Source organism: Humulus lupulus, chromosome 8, assembly GCF_963169125.1.
Source record: "Humulus lupulus chromosome 8, drHumLupu1.1, whole genome shotgun sequence".
NCBI classification, from domain to species: Eukaryota; Viridiplantae; Streptophyta; class Magnoliopsida; order Rosales; family Cannabaceae; genus Humulus; species Humulus lupulus.
In genome coordinates, this window is record NC_084800.1 from 15,584,832 (window position 1) to 15,610,088 (window position 25,257).

General features: G+C 40.3%; 1 protein-coding gene and 1 long non-coding RNA gene across 2 annotated transcripts in view; one reads left to right on the top strand and one right to left on the bottom strand.

Moving 5' to 3' along the window:
- The first annotated feature begins 485 nt into the window (after window positions 1-485).
- Window positions 486-25,257, top strand: part of LOC133794763 (uncharacterized) — a 40,768-nt gene continuing 15,996 nt past the window's right edge. Inside the window, exon 1 of the long non-coding RNA XR_009875310.1 lies at window positions 486-804. This is a non-coding gene — a long non-coding RNA (uncharacterized LOC133794763). The remainder of the gene's footprint in view (window positions 805-25,257) is intronic.
- On the bottom strand, window positions 1,027-6,539 carry LOC133794762 (calcium-transporting ATPase 12, plasma membrane-type-like). The gene is made up of 2 exons (XM_062232148.1): window positions 5,807-6,539; window positions 1,027-4,262 (listed from the first exon to the last, which is right to left on the bottom strand). Exons 1-2 carry the CDS (start codon window positions 6,035-6,037, stop codon window positions 1,233-1,235), a joined length of 3,261 nt encoding a protein of 1,086 aa, XP_062088132.1. The 5' UTR covers window positions 6,038-6,539; the 3' UTR covers window positions 1,027-1,232.

The window sequence follows — 25,257 nt, forward strand, 5'->3', positions numbered from 1 at the left end:
TTACAATTTTAAAATTAAACAAACGCGCATTGGAAATTACTTTTACCTAGTATGTATATATATATACATATACATAAAAAAAAAAATGAATTTTCAAAATTTTGTTTACTCACTGTTATACCTTATTATTCAATATTTTTTTAAAACATCAATAACTTAAACAGTAAAAAAATGTTACTTCGATAAGAGCTATATATTTACCCAATTATATAATGTAGGTTGAGGATAAAGGAATTTAAAAAAAAAAAAATTAATTGCAGTCGATGGAAAAGTCTTACCCTATGTTTGGTCAGGGGAAAAAGAGAGAAAAAAAATTGTTGCATATGTGTTAGGAGAGAAAAGAATGTGGAAATGAAAAATGAGTAAAAAAAAAAGTGAGTCCCACACAAAAATTTTCTCTCCAATTTTAAGGAGAAAAGAAAACGAATTTTTTTTCTCAAACTAATAAAAAGTTTTAATTACTAATATACTATTTACTCATTTAATTTTAAAATAACAAACAAAAGAATACAAATGTAATGATAAAATAATTTAATTTTCTTTCCTTCCTCCGTACCAAACAACAAATGGAAAAAAGTCATAAATTTTTTATCTCCCTTTTATTTTTTCCTTCCATTCTAATCTCTTTCCTCCTTGCCACACATACAAACATAGCGTTAGAAACGCAAGTCGTATATATATTATCAAATATCTGCAGTTGACTAGAGAGGTCAACCTTCACTTCAGAGACTCTGCTCCAGTTACTCCCTTCTTCTTCGTGGAACCAATGCTTGTCTCAACAACTTTCGGGCTCCATCACCTCAGGTAAGTTTTACATAATTTTACTCTTTTAGAATTATGCTGCTGCTGGCAGTAGTTTTAATTGAATTATTTACTTCCTCATTCAGTTTTCGCCTTTTTGGTATCAATTGTACAAGTCTGGTTATTCTAGACTAATATTACACAGCGCAAATAGCCTTAGCATAATTTTGCAGAAAGTCTCTTAGTTAGAAAAATACAATTTAATGGGAAAGTAATTATAAAGACTTGCTATAAAATTGGTCTATATATTACGCATTTGAGTATCTTTTAAAATATCTTAAAGTCAGTATTATTGAAAATAACGCTTTGCTTGGATCTCAATAATACAAAAGATAAAATAGAGCTAGCAAAAGAAGTGCTGTATTTAAGATGGAGCTCATGTAGAATTTTCAGAACTACACGTCAATGGAAATTCTAGATTAGAAAGCGAGTCAGAAAGCAGAGTCAGAGTGTGTCATGGTAGGCGGTGGTATAGTATGAAACCTGGAAAGTAGCTTCTTGGTGAGTTTCCATGTGCCCTTGGCTGCTGCATCGACTAGGCATGAAACAATTCCTATAATAAAACAGACCCCCCACTGAGCCAAACTCAAATTCTCATCCCTATTCACAGCATGGGCCACCTGAATGAAACTGGCCTGTAGTCCTAGTACCAAAACCACAGCCAAGGGAAACCATCGATTTCGATGAATTCTCATCAACACGTTTATATTCTCTACCTCTCTTGAATTCACCTGATTAAACATTTGGCAGAGAACGAAACTGTTAAAAATCATGGACTTACTCACATGTTGCTGTTTATGACAAATTCTGAAGAAGCGCAGTAGATGATGCCCTTTGATTTGAAATGTGACCAAGATGGTAGTCTGATATAAAGCCTGAATTATCATATTTCTACACATGTGTACTGAAATGAGTGATTCATTTGGCCTTATTGGAGGCTTGCGCATCAGCTCATTATTTGGTGGCTCCATCAGTAGAACAGGCCCAATTACAAAAGTTGTGACCAAATTAGTCCAGAACAGTTGAATCCCGGTGATTGAGTTTGACCCCAACCACACTGTGGTGATGGATGCTATCAATGTTCCTGCAATGTTGGTGACGAGATCTAGTTGAATGTACTTTTGAATGTTGTAATAAGTACATCTTCCGCACTGTATAAGAGTCAGCAAGGAACTCAAGCTCCAGTCAAAAACTTCCAGGTTAGAACTCTCTCTAACCATTTGGCAGCTCCTTCTCCCCATTGTAACACCGATATTAGCTCGTGTTTGCATGGGAATGTCGTCTGTTCTACTTCCAAGCGCTAGGACAACGCCTCCTTTCCTTTTCAAGTATTCCATTAGAAGTATTCTGTCCTCTGGAAGAGAGTTTCCCATTACGCAGATCATATTTGCTTTATCCATCTTCTCTTGCTCGCTGTAGTTTCGAAAATCTTCACCTGTAATTACCAGTCCACCTGGGGGAAGAATTTTACAGGCAATAGCTATATTTTTAAGCTCTGTCATGTCATCTTCTGAGACCAATACGAACTTCACTTGGGCATCTTTAAAATCTTTCAGTGTTTTTTCTATCTTGGCGCAACAGGTGTAGTTCTTGATACCAACCATTGCTATTAAGGTTAAGTTATCCTCTTCCACAACGGGATCATCAATTCGCTTGTAAGCATACGCAATGGTTTTTAGATCTCGCGATTGCATCTCCTCAATATTCTTCTCAAAAACCTCTCGTTCGCTGTCATCCAATCTTCTTGTATTCCCATTCATGTCATAGTAGTTGGAGCACTTTCCTAATATTGTTAATGCAGGTCCTTTAAAATGCAAAGACATATTCCCTGTCGCAGTGTTTTCCTTCATCAAAACTCCACTTCCTTCCTCATTTGGGCTCAATCTTTTGATCTTCATGACTCTATTACTTTGCCACAAAGTGTCAAGCTCTATCTCCAAATTTGAGCTAGCCCATGGAATAAGTGGGTCCTCCTTACGGGGACTCGATGGTAACACAAGTGGCGCACAGATGCCAATTCCAAGAGCTTCACGAATGGATTTTTGTATCCCAGAAAGATTGGAGCGTGTAGTCTGGAAGACTTCTTCAGTACCAATGAAGCACATGGAAACATCAGCTGGGTTCAATGGAGTTTTATCAGTGCAAATGACTGTAGAAGATCCCACTATCACAGAACCCAACAGTCCTTGATCTGAGTAGGCTTCTTTGGGCAACATCTTCTTTCTCCATAAAATAGATACAGAAGTAATGATAAAGGGTATTCCTTCCACTACTCCCACCATTGCTGCAGTGAGTAAAGCTACTATATTTGCACCTATATTTCCTCTTGGTTTCATGACAATTCTCTCTATAATATTCATGAATTCATAGCTCGTATCTGGTTTCCCCTTGAACTGTGGAAGATCAGGGTCAGAATAAAAATGATTGTCCAACATAAAACGAACAAAAAGAACTACCAGAATTATTACAGAGAGTAAAAGCCCGATAATTTGCGTAAACCTACTCAACCTATCAAGCTGAGCAGGAAACCGCGTCGTCCTGTCTGGTGTTTGAGCGCTAGCGGCTGCTGAACTCATTAGCTTGCTAAATTCAGTGCCTTCGCCCACAGTCGTCACTAGCATACGTCCACTTCCATGAGTCACCATGAAACCATGAAACAGAAACGGATCTTCTTCATCTACGGTCGACTCCAACCCGTCATGAACCACTAGAAATTCACCTCTAATAAATAAACCATCAGCAGGGACTAGACATCCGGTCTCCAACAATAAGACATCGCCTTGGACGAGTTCGGAGGCGTACACTTTTTGTTCGGTGTTCCCTCTGTAAACAGAGACCGACTTCTCCTCCAAAAGTATTGGCCGATCCCTACGTGATCGTTTAAGCTGCAAGTGGTCACGTAATGCAGGTGCAACTACGAGTATGATAATGGCAACAATTATAAAAAACCCCTCGTACCAACCTGTCTTGGCACCATCTATCTTCATTCCGAATCCAATCGACAACCCCGCAGCTATGAAGAGAATCATGATGATGATGGCGACATCGTTGCAGTGATTTCGGAGGATTCTGAAGAAGCTCGGAGAAGGTATAGCTTCAGTTGCCTGTCCTGTAATGGGGTTATCTGAATTAGTCTGCGCAGTTCGCCGATTCAGATCTTCTTGGTCGCCAGAGATTCCAGCCTCCAAATCAGTATTGAGAGCCTCAGCGATTCCTTTGACGCCTCCGAATTGGTTCAAGGAAACCAAGTTCTTGGTTTTCATTATCTCGGCAATGCTGGCATTTTGTTGGTTTTTTGCATCAGTAGCAGTACCAATAATAGTGCTGTTGGTTTCCGGTCCCTCATGAATATCCACAATGGTTTGAGGATGATGATCATGATCATGATCATGATCATTAGGTAATGCAGGTGGAGCATCTGTGCCGCTTGATGTTGATCCCCTCAGCACTGCTTCTGTTTCCTGTAGTAGAATCAATAAAATGAAGTCAAAACGCTACTGTGTAGTGCTTCGAAAGTGGATGAGTCGAGTGAGTTGTGGTATCAAGAAGTAGTAGTGATAGATTAGAACACTTTGTATTTATAATTGTTGATTCCCCAACTACGTACAGACTTGTTTCTTCTCTTTAGTCTTTACAAGGAGGCAGAAGTAGTTCACGTAATCTAGTGTCTATTATCAACATGCATAAAAAGAATACAACAAACAAGTTAACTTTTACTTTCTTAAGACTGTAGGACTATTACTATTATGTTAATTGTGAATGGTAATAATAGGAAAATAAAATAAAAAGTAACAAATGACAAACTGATCTAAATTGTAAGTGGATAATGAAATGAGAAAAACTTGGAGAAGAAAAAACCTATGATTAAAAATAATCTAACAATCAATTAGTAATAGGAACGATAATATGGTTACATTTTGTTTTTAATTTGAAAAATTATGCTATAACAACATTACACTTATAAATATTATTCTTTTATTTAAAATATTTGTTTTTCTATATTTTTGGAATTTCTACAAACAAAATACTCTTAACATTTAAATCTCTTATATATAATAAGTGTGTAAATAACATAAATTTTTTGTTTTAAAAGTTTTTTATTTTTGTTAACTTTAACCGAATATTCTTATATTTAACAAAATATTCCTATATTTAATAGTAGATTGTAAGCATGACTTAAATTTAGATAAAATTAAATAAATAAATAATTAAAAAAATTAAAATATGATATTTTTTAAAATATTTTACAATGATAATTATTTAAAAATAATAAAACCTTATATTTTATAACTTAAATAAAATTTAATTAAACTTAAACTTCACGCATTAGAATAATATTATATTAAATATATAATATAATATAATCTACTATCAACCAACGACAAACTTACATTTAAAATTCATGTATAATATTAATATTAGATTAAACATATAATATATATTCTCTTATTGTCATTGCCAAATTAAAAAGCTAGAATAAACATAAACTTAAACAAAAATTAATTAAAATATGATATTTTATGATAATTTAAATATTAAATTATATTTATTTAAAAATAATAAAGACATACATATTATTTTTTTATCTTTTAAATTTGTGTAATAGTTTATTTTGTATCAAGTGATTGAAACTATTTTCATCATGATATGATATTATTATAATACGTGCAGTTTAAGTTTAATTAAATTTTATTTAAGTTATAAAATATATGGTTTTATTATTTTTAAATAATTATCATTGTAAAATATTTCAAAAATATCTTATTTTAATTTATTTAATTATTTAATTATTTAATTTTATTTAAGTTAAAGTCATATTTACAATATATTGTTAAATATAAAAATATTACCTTAAATATGAAAATATTTTATTAAAATTAACAAAAATAAATAAAAGTTCGTTAAAACAAAAAAAATTCTTTATCTACCCACCTACTTTTTATACCAAAGATATATTTAATTTTTTTCATTTATAAAATAATAAGTTAGAGAATAAACTACTTACATCAGTAGGGAGTGCGATGTAAGAAGCAGCTAATTGACCTCCATTTTGAGCTTTGTTTTCTTTTGCTAAGAAGATAAATTTCCTCACTTGAACGATTCGCCGCCAGAGGGACCGAACCTTTCTCGCAGCGATGTCGTCGTAATTAGTAGTACTCGTTTCATCGAGCAACGGAATAGTTCTACTTTGCTGAGACTCAAGGTCATCAGTCTCTGCAGATTCATGTAATGCCATGTTTGATTATTGACGATATATATGGTCGATGATCTGCCAAGAAAACAACAAATAAATAATAATTATTTATATTTGAGTTTTAATAATAATGACAAACAACGTAAAAGGTAATGTTATTGTAGGGATATAAATTGATGGTGTACGAAAACATAAAGGTAAGTGATCGATATATATGAGCTTTCAAATCTAAGATACCTAATATATGAGAAGAAAAAGAAAATGACCATAAAAGTATTAGTACCACTAATACTTGATGTTTTTAGGCATCCGTACCCCGGATCCCTTGTTTTGTTCAGTCTAGTTCAATTGCTATATATAATCATATAGATGCTTAGCGTGTGGACCCCTGACGCGTAATTTCGGATAGTTTTCTTTACTAGTTATTTTCCATACGTGCCCCCTTTGTTCAAAATTCCTGACAAAAATTGCGATAAACTCAATAAAAAGATTTGAAGGTAAAACCTCTTATCTTAATTTTAGCTCTTACTAGTAGGGGTATTTTTGTTTTCAGTAAAAAAATTATAACCAAATAATTTTATATGACGTTTATTTTATATGAAGTTATACACTGTAATTATAATATTAAATATCTCATTAGTAAATTTTAAATAATTTACAATGATCAAATTAATGTTCAAATAATCAATTACACATACTTTTGAATATGAAAAAAATTATTTTATAATTTTTATACGTCCCGAAAATAAAAATGTACCAACAAAAGCTAAAATGACACTCTCCTATATAATTTCCCTAAATTTATATATCTAAACATATATCTACTTACAACTTACAACTACTGTTAATGTGCGTACTTGTTTTAGGATTTTTATCGAGGTCATGTGTTTGGTTGTTATTGAATTAATGAAGCTGGAAAAAAGATCGAATTCTGCGGTATAATTGCGATGGATTCCTTCAAAAAAAAAAAATTGGGACAGATTAATAATTCTTGAATCTCAAATAAAGTATCAGGGCACATTTGCTTATGAATTAAAATATGAGAATGCTCTTTATAATTTTAGAAAACTCAATACAAACTAATAATTTAATTAAAGAAAAATATAACATATATAAATTGAAAATGGTTGTATAAACGACGCGGTAAGATAAGAGAACACGGCACTAGGTATTTCGATCCATGTAAGACTTGAGAAATGGCTTTCTATTTTTTATGTGAAGCAGTTATCTCCGGTTCTTAATCGAAATTGCTCTTGAATTTGCTATATTTCTTTAAAATTTTAATTTCCGGTCGCAAATTATAGATGAACCCTTTTCTCTAATATATTATATTTATATAAGAACCTTCCACGAAGCTACTTTTGCAGGAAAATTAATTCTCAACACAAATAACTGAATTATAATCTAGTAAAGAATGAATTACCACTCCACTAATTTCTCAGTTATTTTCTTAGAACACTTAAAATGAGATCAAGAAAATATAGGGCCTGTTTGGCATTGTTTTCTGTTTTTTGTTTTCAAAATTTTGTTCTCAGAAATGAGAACAGAAAACTGTTTTTGTAGTTTTCAAAAAACAAGAGGTGTTTGGTTAATGTTTTTTTAAAATAATTTTTTTTAGTTTTATTTTTTTAAAATCTTAAATAAAAAATTAACAAATATATTTGCAAAGAGAAAAATATTTTAAAAGTTTGTAATAAATAATGAGATAAAATAATTTGAAAGAAAAAATGATGAAAAATAAGAAGTGAGAAAGTTAGTAAATAAAATTTGAGAACAATAGAAAACAACTTTTTGTTATTCTCAAAATTTTATGTTTTTTGTAACTTTGTTTTTAAAAATTGTTTTCTGAAAACAATGCCAAACACTCCAACTTGTTTTCAAAAAACTGTTTTTAGCTTTTAAAAACAAAAAACAGTTTTTTAGTTAAGGTGCCAAACACCCTCATAGCTTTTTACTAATATATATTTTTTATATAAAAAATGTGTAGATAATCTAAATTATTAGTTTTAAGGGTTTTTGTAAATTTTAACGAAATATTATAAATATTTAATGGAATATTCCTTTAAAAATTATTAAAAATAAATATTTATTTATTATATTAATATACATTCAAATAGTATAAAATATCATTATTATAATAATATTTAATACAAAACTAAATATTTAATTAGTATGTTAATATAAATTCATATATTATAAAATATCATTATTATAATAATATTTAATACATAATCTTAATCTTTATTAAAAAAAATTTATCATTTAAATAAAATATGTTTTTTTATTACTTAATGTAACTTAACTAAATATATATTAATATTAAATAACAACAAACATTATTGTTTAACCCAATTTTGGACTCAGTGATAACAACAAACATTATTGTTTAGCATTTGAAGAAGACACGTGACAATAAAACGACATCAAACGTTGAGTGCTGGTCGAAATGAGATAGCTGCTCGAGGAAGTCATACCAACACAAGGAGTCATAATCTGCTTGATCCAAGTGTCCTGCTCGAGAAGGAGCAAGTAAGCACTATCTATTGAAACTGCTCGGAGACAGACCCTGCTCGATATGCAAGACAATTTCACCAGAGGATCCGGATTTCACGATATACTACGAAATATCCCAAGATATTTCTCTAAATGATATTTGAATGCATTTTTCCCCTATTATTTGAATTTGTAATCATTTTTAAATCTCACACTACACGTGTAAGGCCTAGATTAATTTGTAAGGGTCCATAGCCCAATAAGAGACTTTGTAAATAGAGGTCTCTTTCAATCATTACCTCAAAGTTCAAATCAGAAGCTGAATTAGTGTGCATTTTACATAAAAAAAAAACCCTACTGAATTGCATTCTCTCTCAGGCTTAAGAAACTCAGTTGAACCCTGTTTCTTTTTTATTTTTGGTCTGAGACATTTTTTATTAATAAAAGTGCATGTGGACGTAGGTCATTATCAACTCTTGGGGTCGAACCACTATAAATTATTTGTGTCGTTTACTTGATTTCAGTTTAGTGACCATCTGGATTAGTAGGATGTTACAATGGTGGTCATTCCCTCAGATTTCTTGTGAGCAAGTGTGTATATTGTTGTAGACAGTAACCTCAAACATTGCAGAGCGTAATTTTTTCCCCTCAATCTCCAACCACAATCATGATCCTTACAGGTAATGTACTACACATTAGATTTTGTCACCATAAACTCAAAATTATTCTTCATCACAAAGATGACCGCCTTGATTTTCAATTCAAGCTTGTTCTGAAAAGAACTTCCCAAGGTATAATTCTCCTGAAGACGTGTCGGTTAAGGAATGATGATTTTCATCAGAGACATCTATATCTTCTTTGGTAAACATGGGAGCACTCCGAATTCAATGATCTTCGCCTAAGTCCAATGGACAACTTTATCTATTGCTATCTTCAGTTCTACCTGGATGACTACTGGTGGTTCCAGGTGTTTGCTGACCTGGTCTTCTGACATGCTCTTCCTCTACTACTAGTACGTGCATAACATCTGAATTTTGGGTTGGCAAATCTGCCCTATTATCTGGCCCATCAGCATCTGTTGCATCAGAAACAAGATTGTCATTGACATAAGGATCGTAGTCATAGGGATCATACTCCGCTGTGTCAGGAACATAGGGCGGATCTCTTACAGGGATATCATCATGGAAAATAACCTGAGGATTTGTCTCTGGAACAAGTGTCCCAACCCCACTTTGAGTTCTCCTAATACCAGGACATGGAGGAGAAATGCTTTCTTCAAATCGAACTTATTTATTAATGCTGGAAGAGGTCGATACATATACTAAACATTTCTTCTTAACCAATGTTACACACAAAGGAATCATCTTCTCTACAGATTTCGATGATAACTCGATGAATGCACGAACATGCCTATCATTTTTCATAATGGTAGGTTTAAAGGGTTGTGAGAGGCATGTGTACCAGACTTCAAGTTTCAAGTCGTACACACATTTATCCACTTCAAGCTCTACGTACAAAATGTCAAGCAGTTGCTCGTACGTCACACCCTTCTCCAAAGGTAGCACTTGATTTTCAACATCCCCAAAAAGCCATTGTATGCAAAAAAAAAAATGAAAACAATCAAATTTGTATTGATAAAAAAAAATTAGTCAAAAATTAATATTATAAAAGAAATAGAAAAAATCGAGTTTTGTCGAGCTTAATCGAGATACGTCGAGGTAAATCTATCGATTCCTATCGAGGTAGCTATTATCCCCATTTCCTGACGTGGGCCCGGGACGGTGGTCCAGGCCCATGGCCTGGGCATTCAAATGTAGGCCTGGCCCAAGCCCGCTTGGCACGGGAATATCCAAGGGGCGCGGCCCTAGTGCGATTCTGGGCCCAGACGGTGTTCGGGATGGTGATCCAGGACAGTTGTCCGGGAGACGTACAGAGCTCGGATCCCCGCTGAAGTACACGTAAAACGGTCCCGGATCTTGGTAAACGGTCCGGGCCTGTGGTAAACGAAGAGGGACAAAGGTAAACGAACCCGGATCAGGTCCTCCCTGTTTGGCAAGGAAAAGCATCCGTGACCCTGAAGCCGCCCCACGACGCGTGGGGGTTGTCCCCACTTTTCACCTGCGGAAAAGGCCACCTCGGGATTGCACGCCGCTGTTTCAAACCTACACTGACAAGTACTCTGACTAGTTTGGTCCCCTGAATCAGCCTCGTAACTCGAATTGTCCAGACCAAAAGCACCGTTTTGTCGGGCGAAACATAGTTCTTGGGCCGCCCTGTTGGGCCTTAACTAGTCTTGAATTTATGTATGTTTTATCTTTTCTATTGGGCTTCCACCAGAGAAGCCAAGAGCATTCACATCCTTGATGGGCCCAGGTCATACCCGGCCCAGATCTAGTGTTCCCATGGGCCTATAAATACAGGCGATAGAACATTGGAAAAAAGATCTCTCTTCGACTGATATATAGTTACTCTGTCAAAAAATAAAAAGAAACTCCATTGTAAAAGACTTTCCAAGCTCTAATACAACTGACTTGTGGACTAAGGCTTATTAACGTTCCAACCACGTAAAAATCCTGTACTAATCTTCTACATTCTAGATCTTTATTCTTAGCTAATATTCATTAGTGTGGTTTCCGAAAATCTTGGTAAACATTTTGGTGCTTTCATTGAGAGCTGAAGAAAGCTAATGCTAACATCAAGCCTTTACTACAATGGTGAACACACGACACACAACCTTTGACCCTAGCAATCCAGAGCAGGGCAATGGAGATTCGTTGCCTTCTCAACATCTTCCTCAGAATCTGCCCGAGAACGCGCCTCCTCAAACATCTCACCATGACGAGTCACAAGACTACGAGGGTGGGACAGAATACGAAGATGAAAACGAGGAGGAATATTATGAAGAGGAAAATGAGGGGGAGTACCACGAAGAAGCTGCGGATCCCGAGATCGCCGAAGGAGAGCCCAACCAGCAGGACCTGGAGGTGACCAAACTGAGGCAGCAAGTCCTGGACCAGTAGGCCAGGATCGTTGAGCAAGCGGAGGCGCATCGACGAATGCAAGAGTCTCTCCAAGCCCTGCAGGCATTCATAGCCGTGCAGGTTCCGGCAACCAATCCTACAACTGGCCCACTCCCGGGAGCGCAGCAGCCCGCTCCGCAAGCCCGAGCCGGGGCTCCCGAAGAAGCAAGGCTGGCTTCTCCCCCGGAGCAGTTTCCTGAGCCAGCCCCGGGAAATCCAGACAGGGAGAGAAAGAAGGCCGGTGGAAAGACCAGAGAAAAGAACACCCCCGTCACGAAAGCCGGGACCCGTTCCCGGCCGCTCCCTAGGAAAGAGAAGGTGCGCCCCGTCTCAGGACGAGGCCACCGATCGATCCGCAGGGGATGAGGCCGCGGAACGCACGGCCCCGGCACGCCCTAGGGCGAGACGAACGGGAAAGGTCTTTGCACCCAAGTGCCTCGGTTAACAAAAACCGTCAGGAGCGGTCGCGCAGCGAGGAGCGACATGCCCTTAGTTCAGGGGACGATACGTCCCGGATAGACCTGCGCGACGGACTGAACGCTCGGAAAGAGCGGGCCCGAAAGGAAAATATTCTCCCCCGAGGTGGCGACCTCAGAAACAACATCAATGACAGGAGGAACAAAAGAATCCCCCTGGAGGACGGCACGGCCAGGCAGCTCATGGAGCAATTGGCCGCTCTGAAAAAGGTCACGGACCGCTTGGTCCACAAGCAGGAAGGAGCGGATACCGACTCCGATGAGGAAGATTATCAAAGCACTCCATCCGTCAGATCCCCAGAGAGCAAAATGTCTTCGCGGACACACTAGCAAAGCTGGCCACCGACGCCGAGGCAGAACTGGTCGGGCTAGTCCCCGTCAACCATCTCCCCGTCCCAAGCATCAGGGTCCCCGCGGTCCTCACCGTCGATCACTCCACGTCTTGGATGGGACTGCTTATTCGCTACCTGACAGCCGGGGAGGTTTCAACCGACAGGGCCGCAACCAGGAAGCTCCAATACCAAGTCCATCGATATGTCATGATGGACGGAAAACTCTATCGCCGGGGGTTGTCCATGCCTTACCTCAGGTGTGTGTCCGTGGACTACTACACCAAGTGGATTGAGGCGGAGCCCATGAACACAATCACTTACAAGAAGGCCTTGGATTTCGTCATCAACAACATAGTGTGTCGGTACGACCTCCCCTACAAAATTGTATCTGATAACGGGAAGCAGTTCGACAGTGCCCACTTCACAGATTTTTACGAAAGACACGGTATCGTCAAGAGCTTCTCCGCGGTCGCCCGGCCCCAAGCAAACGGGCAGGCAGAAGCCATGAACAAAATCCTAAAAGGGACGCTGAAGAAAAAGCTCCAGGCCTGCAAGGGCAAATGGCCCGAGGAGCTGCCTCGTGTGTTGTGGGCTTAGCGGATGACCGAGAGGACATCGACCGGCCACACTCCTTACTCCCATGGTCTATGGATGCGAAGCCGTCGTCCCCATCGAAACGACCATCCCGTCTCACCGACGAGACACGTATGACCCCGCCCAGAACCACGCCTTACTACAAGAATCACTAGATCTCATCAAGGAGATCCGAGAGGAGTCGCAGGTACAGTTGAAGATGTACCAAGGCAAGATCGCGCGACACTTCAACTCGAAAGTCAAGAGCCGAAAGTTCGGAGTCGGCGACTTAGTCTTGCGAAGAGTCTTCCCTGCTACTCAAGATCCGGGAGTGGGGGTTTTGGGTCCGAATTGGGAGGGGCCGTATGAGATCCAACATGAAGTATGCCCCGGGACATACCGCTTAAAGCGACTCGATGGCTCGGAAGTCCCGCGAGCCTAGAATGCAGAACATCTCCGTAAATACTATCAGTAGTCAGGAGAGCGTGTTCCAATTTAATATTTTCGTTGTAAACAATGTACGCCTCAGGGCGACCCCTTTCGAGTAATAAAAATGGCGTGTGCAAAACGTCATAAAGAAATATTGTAAAACAATGATAATCTTCCTCAAGTGACCCCAGACCAGTCTCCGCTCACTTGCGGGGGGTATCCCGGGTATAAGCAAATACCCGGCGGGGCGCAAGCTCAGGCTAGTCCCGGCTTGGACGAACGATGTCTGAGTGATACAAACCCCAGGGACCAAGCCCAAGGCTGGTCCCACCCCGGACGAGCGATGTCTGAGGTTATAAATTAAAGAGGACCGAGCCTAAGGCCGGTCCCGCCCTGGACGAACGATGTCCGGGGGGTACAAATTAAAGGGACCAAGCCCGAGGCTGCTCCCACCCCGGACGAGCGATGTCCGGGGGGAATAAATTAAAGGGACCAAGCCCAAGGCTGCTCCCACCCCGGACGAGCGATGTCCGGGGTATAAATCAAAGTGGACCAAGCCTAAGGCTGGTCCCACACCTAGACGAGTGATGTCCGGGGGTATAAATTAAAGAGGACCGAGCCTAAGGCCGGTCCCGCCCCGGACGAACGATGTCCGGGGGTATACAATTAAAGGGACGATGCCTAAGGCTGGTCCCGCCCCAGACGAACGATGTCCAGGGGTATACAATTAAAGGGACCGAGCCTAAGGCCGATCCCGCCCCGGACGAACGATGTCCGGGGGTATACAATTAAAGGGACGAAGCCTAAGGCCAGTCCCGCCCCAGACGAACGACGTCCGAGGGTATACAACTAAAGAGACCATGCCCGAGGCTGGTCCACCCCGGACAGACGAAGTCCGGGGGTATAAAGCTGAGAGGACCAAGCCTAGGACCGGTTTCGCCCCGGACGAATGTTTTCCGGGGGGTATAACTAAAGGGACCGAGCCCAAGGCTGGTCCCATCCCGGACGAGCGATGTCCGGGGGTATAAATCAAAGGGACCAAGCCCAAGGCTGATCCCACCTCGGACGAGCGATGTCTGGGGGCATAATTTAAAAGGACCGAGCCCAAGGTTGGTCCCACTCCGGACGAGCGAGGTCCGGGAGAGAAGCATCCGGTATGCCCCAGGGCAAAGCCGTGGCCTACAACTAATAAAGGGAAAACAAGGTTCTGAAAATAAACTCAGCCACGTTGGCCCTGGCCGTTGGAGCCAGGATTAGAAACTTGGCAGTTAGATCTGAAAACTTGACAAGCTAATCAGTGTGTCTAGTCCAGGTCGTTGGAACCAGGACCAAACCCTCAGAATCAATCAGACACGGCAACAAAGTGAAATTTATACTCAGGGAATAACAAAGAAACTGTATATAAAAATCGGAGAAAGCAACATAGTGTTTTGGACGCATACGCGTCCGAAAAAGGTAAACAAAATTCCAGAGAAAAGAGGTAGAGGAGACAAAGTGAGGATCTGGGCCTAAGCTTCATCCCCTAGGAGTTTCGCGTCTTCCTTCTCCTTGGCCTCGAATTCAGCTTGCTTCGATTCCGGATCGGGGAAGACCAGGAGGTTCATACTCTTGTCCTTGCACCAAGTCATGTAGATGGCCTCCTCGAAGGTGATCTCCAGCATGCCCTCCGCCTCCTCCTTCTCGTGGCGGGATGATTCGTGCGCCGCCTTCTCCTCGAGGAGAGAATTGCCCAGTTCGCAGACCCGGGCCTTCAAGGTCTGGATCTCCTCCTTGTCCCTGACCGACTGAGCCGCGGCCGCCTCCAAGAATGTTGCCCTCTCGTCGGCCTCTTTTCCCTTCCGGGACAAAGCGTCTTCCAGTCCGGCCTTGACGCGTTCGAACTCCTCACGATCCGCCCGGGCCTGGGCCATCTTCCGGCCAAGGGCCCCCTTGGCGGTCTCCCTCTGATTCACGGCCGCCTCCAGCTCCAGCTTGGCCGTCTCCATCTTCATGGCCAGCTTGGCCACCAGATCGGCACTCCGATGGGACAACAGATCAACCTGGAGCAAAGAAAAGTTAGGAAAAATCCTTATCAACAAGTAAGAAGGGGAAAGAGAAAGATAAGTAAAAATTACCGCAGTGGCCTAGTGGCGGAGCGCCTGGGAGATGAACAGCACGTCCGGGTTGGCTATCGTGGCATACCGCTTAAGCTGGAGGTTGGACATGGTGTTCCCCACCTGGTCCAGCAAGTCAGCCACCAGGGGGGTTGTGTCCTGCTCGAGCTTAGGGCGGAAGCCCGTTTCGGCGGCTGGCTGATCCACAATCGGCTGAGGGGCGCTGAACGCCGCTGGACGCTCTACAAATTCCACCTGACGGCGGATCGTCAGGGCCCTGTACGTTTCGTCCCTCCAGCCTCGACCATTTTCCCAAGTCCGATTGATCAGCCGGGACTGCTCATCTCGCACAACGGACTCGTCCTCCTCGAGAAGAGTCGGACGTATGAGGAGAACCGTTGGGGCGGGGACCTCCTTCGCGGCGAGTCGACCCTCACCGTGAAACTCGTCGGCCGAGCCAGCCCGCCTCATCCGGGGCCTCTTCCCGGTGTTGGCCTCCTCAGCGTCGGCTTCCGGGCCCCTTTTCCAGAGCTTTGGCTGGCCATTACACCCACCTCCAAGTCTATCACTGGGTTTTTGGCAGGGCCGGAGACTGCAGCCAGCTCCACAGCTTGAATGGGGACCGCAACAAGGGCTCCCCCACCGGGACGAAGTTCTGTCCTGGACATTTCCTTGTTAAGGCTGGGTTTCGGGCCCATCGCCTCGTTTTCCTTCCTGGTTGTAACGCCCTACTTCCTTAGAGCCGTTACTAAGTGAGTTTTAAGACAAAACAGTGTGCAATGAACTCGCTAACCGAGGTTTTGAAACAAAAGTGTGACTAATTAAAAGTTAGGGTTGTAATCTTTGAAAATGCGACGTTTCATTAAAAAGCTTCTAGTATTAAACACTTGGGATCCCAAAATAAGGTCTGAAAACTATTTACATATTGAAATAAGTTTACAGTTGATTAATCATAAAAATCATAGATTATTACAGCCATTTTCGAATAAACCCCCAACCAAAGCAGTCGGGCAGGCCAAACATGTACGCGTCGCTTCACGCTCTCCGTACTCATGGTTGGTTGACTCAGCCATTGCCCTTACCTGCAACACGGAGCACCCGTGAGCCGAAGCCCAGCAAGAAAACTCATGCAGAACATAGCATAAGCAATTTATACAATTTATCATAACAGATAATCCACATATAAACAAGTCAACCATTAGACTAAGCAAACACAGCCATGCCGTCCCCGAAGCCTTACCGAAGCCTGGGGTCTCGGTCTTCACCGCAGGATCTCACACATATCCTGTGGGTCCCGGGCCCTGCCCTGACCATAAGCATCCCATGTGCTAAGTGTTACTTCCGGCCCCGCTGCCGTTCTCGGCCTTGCCGCCCTCGGCCATAGCCGTTCATTTCACTATAAACATATATAGCATAAAACAAACAACATTCAAACAAATATCAATTCATTTAAATCTGCACCCTAACATGTAATGCAATATAGGGTCGTGCCCGTCAATCATCTCATCATGCAACATGCAATATAGGGCCGTGCCCCGCAATCACACTATGGGCCCACGCCCTATCCTACGGGTGTTATAGTTTTCTTACCTTTCCCTTCAATAGCTTAGATCACCTGACTCCTTGAGCACGATCCCACACGAGCCTTAGCGCACACCTAGGCACAAACATAGGTCAATGTCAAAACCGAACCCCAAGTCCGAAAACCTAGCCTCGGGACCAACCCCGAGCCCCCCGGGAAGTCCTAGATCCACAAAACAAGGTGGCGGAATCGAACCCCGAACCCTAGGTCAAAATCCCTCACAAATAGCCCAAAAACCCCATTCTGGGCGCAGGGTAGCGCTACAGCGCTCAAAAGAGAGCGCTATGGCGCTACAAGCAGAATCAGCACCACCCCAGAAAGAAGGCCTAGCGCTACAGCGCCCAAAGACTAGCGCTGTAGCGCTAGTTGCAGGCAGGCAACACCAGAAATCGTTTTCTGCGATTTCTTTCAACCAAACTCAAACCAAACTTCCCCAAATCTTTACCAAACTCAAAACCAAGCTTATACACACCTCACACTCATCCCAAGCATCCCAAGAACTCAAAACCCAATCACATTCAACCCAAATCTCAAAATTCACCATAACAACCCTAAACTCAGAAATTCAATCAACAACAAAGTTAAAGGCTTAGAATCCTTACCAATGATGCAAATTTCAACCTTGATTCAACCCTAGACCTCCTTAGCTTGTTCATCACCAAAGCTTGGCCTGTTTTCCCCCAAAAGTCCCATCCATTTAGCTCAAAAACACAGCTCAAAACCAGTAAAGCCCTAAAACTGAAAACTCTAAAAACTTACCTCCAAAAGTTGATGTGTTCATGCTAATCCTTCAAGTCTAACCCAAGATCCTTGATGCTCAGCCTATCCTTGCTCTCCACTAAGCTTTGCCCCAAGAAATTTGAAGAGAAGAGGTGCTAGAACCCCAAACCGATCCCTTGGAAAACCCATTTGTTTTTCTCTCTTTTCTTTCTTTCCTTTTCCTTTCTTTTTCAGCCTTCACTCTTTCTACAAAATCCACTAAGTGTATAAAGCCTCAATATAAATCTCTCAAAAGCCAATTGACCAAAATGCCCTCCCTATTAATTCTAAACCCATTTATCCAAGTAGGGCCATTTTAGTCATTTTACCCAATTCCCGCTAATCCTCAAGTGTCTCTAATATTTTCCCGTTGCTTTCCAATACCTGATAAACCACCAAATAAATATTCCCCATCATCAAAATAAATCTCAATCTATTCTCTGAATTCCTGTTCATACCCCCAGGCTCGCCCCGAGCCGGGTATAAATTCCCGTCATGACTTTCCGCTAGCCTGCTCACTGGGATCGCCTCGAGTCACAAATCACAGATACATCCACATCACAATGTGGTCTCAACAATCATCACATATCAATGCAGTTATGCCTAACATGGCCAAAATTACTGTTATGCCCTTCTAACACGATCCGGGCCTACATGCATACTAATATACATAGTCATGCATCTAAGATAAACAAATAGTCATATAACATACTTTAAATCATAATCATGCATTAAACTCATCAAATCACACCCCTCCAGGCACGCTAATCAAGGCCCTTAAGCCTTATTAGCTATTTTGGGTCGTTACAACTATCCCCTCCTCATAAAAAATTTCGTCCTCGAAATTTATCCAAACACATCAGTCAGTAAACCCGCAACTCTGACCATAATTTCCAAGGCCCCCCGCCTTTACTTTACTTTTCAACAACACTCTCGCAAGAGTATCAATCTTTCCCCTAAAGATTTTGTCTAACAGCCATACTGTCGATAGCTCCTCGTATACGCCGCAACCCTGCTGAAACCTCAGGGTCTGCCTAAATTTACAATGACCAATTCATTGTCTTATTCCTGATTCCAGAGATACTCAAAATCATCACCTCTACTAGGTGGGATCAGCTTGTAGGCCCCGCTGGCCTAACCCTTAGTACAACTTCAGAATTTTATGTTGAAATAAGAGTCAGAACTCTCCCTCGTTTCTCTGAACACCTAACAGATCCCCGTCTGTTATTACGCAGAGACACAACTCTTTCCTTCCGGAACTTTATTTCCTCATAACTTAGCAATTTACCAGCTCTTTATTCTTTCGAATATGCAGACACTCCTGCCTTAAGGATTCCAACAACCTCTCTGGCTTTCTCTCTGAACCAATGCCAACTAGTAGTATTCATTATCCTTCGTCTCTTACCATGTCCTATGTCGTGTTACTTTAATAAGATGCCAACATTTGCCACCACGGCTAACTCACCAGGGATAACGCTTCCCTTAAAATCTCAAGTTTTCGCATACTCAGCGCTCAATTCAGTAGATATCTGATAAACTTTCAGACTGCCATTCCACTGATAATTCCGGGTTCCCACTCTGTTCTTTTCATTCTCTAAATCCATTCCAACAATTTAAAATACCATAGGGCCTCAATTCAGTATCATCGACGTTCTATCTCGAAACCAGTTCACTTGACCCAACAACATTAACTCCCTCAACTGAGTTAAAACTTTTCATGTCCAAACAATTTACTCAAGGCCTAAAATGGTCTATTCTCACGATGCACCACCACCTCACCTAACCCTTCAGGGTCCAAAGGAAAACACTAGATTCCGTCACTCGCTCGACCCTCCCGGTACAACATACCCAAGGAGGTGGAATGATATCCATTCAGAATTCTCATTCGCAAACCAAATCTAATTGGATCCTTCATCCATTCCTGGTATCCTAACTTGTACCACCCTAGCAGGGTTCTTTCCTGTTTCAACCAAAGCCAACACTTCGGATTCCATAGCTCAGTGACCCTCACCAGCTAATCATACCTGCTAACGTTACGCCAATCTTAGTCGTTGCCTTGTATCCTCCATCACAATCTATGGCGTTATTCCCTGACTGATACACGCCTCACAGCTAGGAGCTCTGCCTCCAATTATATCTCCCCTCGCTCAATCGAGGATAACAAACACTGATCATCTGTCTGTTTCTATTCCCCACCTTTGGGTCTCAACACTAACCTTCTTATTAATACCCAACACCCAAGTACTTTATGCCATGCACGACAGTCGACCTAACGTTCTAAGTGTATCAACCATGATCCATTAAGTCGTCTCCCACAAGGTTCAGTCCATGCTCGCGTCAATTATTCCTGGGCGTGTCCAAATCGTGATACACTTCCCCATTTCCATAACCTTAACAATGATCAGGTCCTTTATGCAATCAATCTCTCCTTAACCAAAACATACACAAATTCCAGATACTAAACAATCTTACCTTGTCTTCTGAATTTCTTCCTGATTTGACACCACTCAGTCCGTCTAACTTCGAGTTTTACTGTTCTCCTCATCTCTGATGTAGTTGTCCCCGGAGATGCTTATGCAATAGATGACGCGCTTACTAGTCTTGTTATGCCTTCTATTCCTCAGACGTTCTTCATTAGCTTCTTTGTGACTTCAGATCAATTCTTCTCTTACCTGTCCTTTCTTCTTGTAGCTCTAATCTGAGTACTCCTGACTACACCCAAACTAACACTCCGTAGAACCTTACCTGAGACTCCACCTTCTGGGTACAAACGTCTTCCGCATAGTCATTTGCTCACCATTTCTGTCTGGGAGTAATCCACATGTACTGCTCGTGAGCTTGAAGGGGACTTGTCCATACCGTTCATGCGTCCTTTGCCTAAAGAACTTACCTGTGCTGCTACAGCTTGAACCATTCTAGAGTCTTTGTTACCAGCTCCTCACACCCCAGCCGGCGCAAACTAGACAAATTCTCGAAATGTCTCAATCCTTGGTTTCCAACATGCACTTTTTGTCTTAACCCGACGATGCTAACAATCCTCGCAGTACAACACTCTGGCTATTCCAGGGTCAAATTCCTTCGATTGCTTCAATAGACTTTCTGTCAGCCAAAACCATCTGTCACCACATTCCTTATACCAATCCTATCTGTAGTCTGACCTTGAAGTATTCCCTAAATCTTTCTTTGCATACCGACATAACTTTCCCACTGGTCAGCTCTGTCTCCTTTACGCACTCCAGATGATATCCTCTACAATCTGTCTGCCAGAGTCTCTTATTTCCTCTCAATAAGTATTACTATCATCAGCCTCTCGAATGGCACCTTTGAGGCAACCTCTATATGTCCATCTCCCTCTCGGAGCATTCACAACACCGAGTTCTTTCAGTTCGTTACATGCCCAAAGCATAAGTTCGTCAGTTAAATACTCCTCCTTGAGGACTCAGCCTCGAACTTTGAATATATCGATGCATTCCAGTTCTCCATTTCCCGCACCATGGGAAATCCATCCTATCATCTCGAGTCATTCTACGTAGAAGTCATGCCCCCACCTGACCTCCTCTCAGGTGGCATCCTCTTCCTCACGTGCATACCAAATAACCTCCTGGTTCCTGTCGCCATCTCGATAACTACCTTTTCGATCAGGCTTCTTTCCAATCTCAAATTAGGTGCCCAAGCACTGTCTAGGGTCCTTCTACCTCAAAAATTGAGAATTCGACCTCGCTGCGTCCTATCAACAAAAGTACCATCTTATCAATCAGACTTTTCCCCTTTCTTGGCAAAACCAGAAGCCACAACACTATCCGGGGTTCTTTTTAACTAGATTACCACGAATCTATCTTTAATAACTCCATCAAAGGGAGCACTGCCCTTGCGGCCCTAGCACTCACGCTCTATACATCAACCATCAGTTCCTTGAACAACATGGCCCTCTCCGCCATCCACATGCAGACGATAAGCTCTTACCTCAGGGCGGCCCAAATGCCTTAGACTATTCCAGATCTCATATCCATAAATGGGTCGCCATCCATTTCAGGTACATCCATCAGTATAACTTCCCGAAATGAATTATCCAATTCACCAAACCCATTGATTTACACTGTTGTTACCCCCCAACAGTCCAAACCAAACTTATAAGTCCACCAGTCTCCATAGTTCAAATCATGTCTTAATAATCCCTTCTAACAATCATCATCTAGGTTCTTTCCAACCCATTGGGCCAGTACCTCATCCCGAGTACCAATTCCAGGCATCTCTCTGCCTCAACATTTAACGCAACCCTCTAATCGGGATCTCTCATCCTCTTAACCAAGGGTGGAATTTGTAGGAAAAACATAACTTATATAATACTTGAATAAACGCAATATGATAAATACAATATTTATATCTACTAAATTAAAGATACATAAATATTATAATTATAAATAATACAATATAAATAACTTATAATATATATAACAATATAATATTATAATTATAAATAACTTATAATATATATAACAATATAATATTATAATTATAAATAACAATATATAAATAACTATAATATAAATAACAATATTATAATTATAAATAACTTATAATATATATAACAATATAATATTATAATTATAAATAACAATATATAAATAACTATAATATAAATAGCAATTATAATTAATTTACACAATAATTATAAAGAACAAAATTAAAAGTCGAGGCCTGTGTAACACACAGTTTCCTTAAAACAGATTCGCCGCCTCTACGAGGTTTCGACGTCTATCTCCCAGGATACAACGGTGAACGACAAGTAACTCAATTACTTCGCCGAACCAAATATACCTGAACTCTATCACACTAGAACAGATCTAAGAACTCTAAAGAGTAGAAAAGAAAAAACAATACTGAAAATATATATATCTTAATCTCCAATGGAAGACAAATATATATAACAACATATGTTTTGGTGTAAATAAAACTAAGGCCTCTAATCTCTATATATAGGCTATTCTTGAGACACACTTTTATTCACAAAAAATGTGGGACAAAAAACCAAATTTGGTTTTTCCATTCAAATATCCAACAATCCCCCACATGAATGGAAAACTGACTCAAGAATAACCAACAGATGGTTTGGACCTAGGTGATAGAGTTCAACGGTAGAAGCCTGCATAGGATAGGTAGGTGTTACCCTTTGAACGTTCCCTTGTGTAAGTATATTTACTTTACTGGCTGATCAGTAGACGCGATGTCTTTGAACTGTTCTGCCGTTCGTGTAAACGATGATATACCACACACAGGAATCTTCCTGACATATATTGGTTCTCAATATTATGTTCGTTTTGGCCCTGAACATTTCCCTGGTTCTGCAAGAGATATTCTAGGAATTGAGCCCTTATTCAATCCCTATAGAAGCGGCCCATCTTCTCTCTCACATAGGTGATTTTCTTAATTAAGAGTAACCCGTATTACTCTGCTCGACATTTCGACGCATAAGAAATCATTAAAAGCATAGCTTAACTTTTTCCTTACGGTTATCACTGTTTCATCATAGGAATGGACAATGAGGATAACCCCCACAGTGATCCAACATAGTCTTTACAGTTTTAGTTGTCCCTTTGAACCTAGATCTTGGGATATCCAGTCAACTAGGTGGGGTGTCTACTGTATTGACTTTATTCATTCATGGGCTTCGGACCCATTCCCCTCGATGTTTTTTCAACCAACTCTCTATTTAACCCTTTGGTTAGCGGATCCGCAATATTATCCTTTGACTTCACATAGTCAATAGAGATAACTCCAGTTGAGAGTAGTTGTCTAATGGTATTGTGTCTACGACGTATATGTCTAGACTTACCATTATACATATTATTATGCACCCTACCAATTGCAGATTGACTATCGCAATGTAAGCCAATAGCTGGCACTGGTTTAGGCCATTTTGGAATATCTTCTAAAATTGACGAAGCCATTCAGCTTCTTCGCCACACTTGTCTAAGGCAATAAACTCAGATTCCATCGTGGATCTAGCTATTACCGTTTGTTTAGAAGATTTCCATGATACAACTGCACCACCGAGTGTGAACACATATCCACTCATAGATTTTAAATCTTTCATGTCAAATTTCTAGTTCAACATACTCTTGATAGATTTGATCATCTTATCACTGCTTCCAACAATGAGCATGTCATTTACGTAAAGACAAAAATTGACATAGTCATTATCTGTTTCTTTAACATAAATTTAAGTTGATTCTCAACTTCGGTCTTATGGAGAACCAAGTTTCTCTATAGCCTCGGTTTTGCTTTTTAGCAAAATACACATAGCAATATTTCGTGCTATCATCGACAAAAGTAATAAAATACTTATTGCCTCCCCTTGTTTGAACAAATTTTAAATCACATACATCGCTATGGATTAAATTTAAGGGTTCATTATTCCTTTCAATCGTTTTGAAGGAAGACCTTGTTAGTTTTGCCTCAACACAGGTTTCACACTTATGATTTGAATCAATGTGGAATTTTGGTATGTGATTCAAGTTAATTAATCTCCGTAGAGTATCATAATTAACATGTCCTAGTCTACCATGCCAAACATTGGAAGACTCAAGCAAGTAAGTAGAAGAGTTATTAACTTTATTGATGATTGGTTTAACAACCATTACACTGAGTTTAAACAACCCATCAGTTACATAACCACTTCCCACAAACATTCCACTTTTGGATAGAACAACTTTGTCTGACTCAAATACAATTCGGAATCCGTGTTTGTTCAACAGTGAACCAGACACTAGGTTTTTCCGGATCTCTGGTACGTACAGTACGTTGTTCAGAGTCAGCTCCTTTCCAGAAGTCATTTTTAGGATCACACTTCCTTGACCCGCAATTTTAGATGTGGCAGAATTTCCCATGAAAATCTTCTCGCCATTATCTACCTGTTCAAAAGATTTGAACAGACTTTTGTTTGAGCATACATGCCGAGTGGCACCAGTATCAATCCACCACTCCATTGGGTTGGAATTGACTAGGTTTATTTCAGACACCATGGCTGATAGATTTATTAGATCAAACTTAAAGAAAATTCTTAGGTTAGTCTGGAAGGGTAAAAAACCGGTCTAGCCTCTCGTAGAATATTTCTATTAAGTATTTATCCAGCCTCAAATATCTCTACTAGATAATTTCCAAAGAACACTAGAAGAAGGGTCTAGCCCCTGCCTCAGCAGTCTAGTTTCTTTGAAAATATTCAGTTCCCAAAACTTCTCTAGTGAGATTTAAGTTCAAACGAACTTTTCGCAATAACAATATCTTTCAATATATAGATATAGAAATATCACTGATATATTCAAATATTATATTTAAACAATAATCTGTTTTAAGATTGTAGGAAAAACATAACTTATATAATACTTGAATAAACGCAATATGATAAATACAATATTTATATCTACTAAATTAAAGATACATAAATATTATAATTATAAATAATACAATATAAATAACTTATAATATATATAACAATATAATATTAT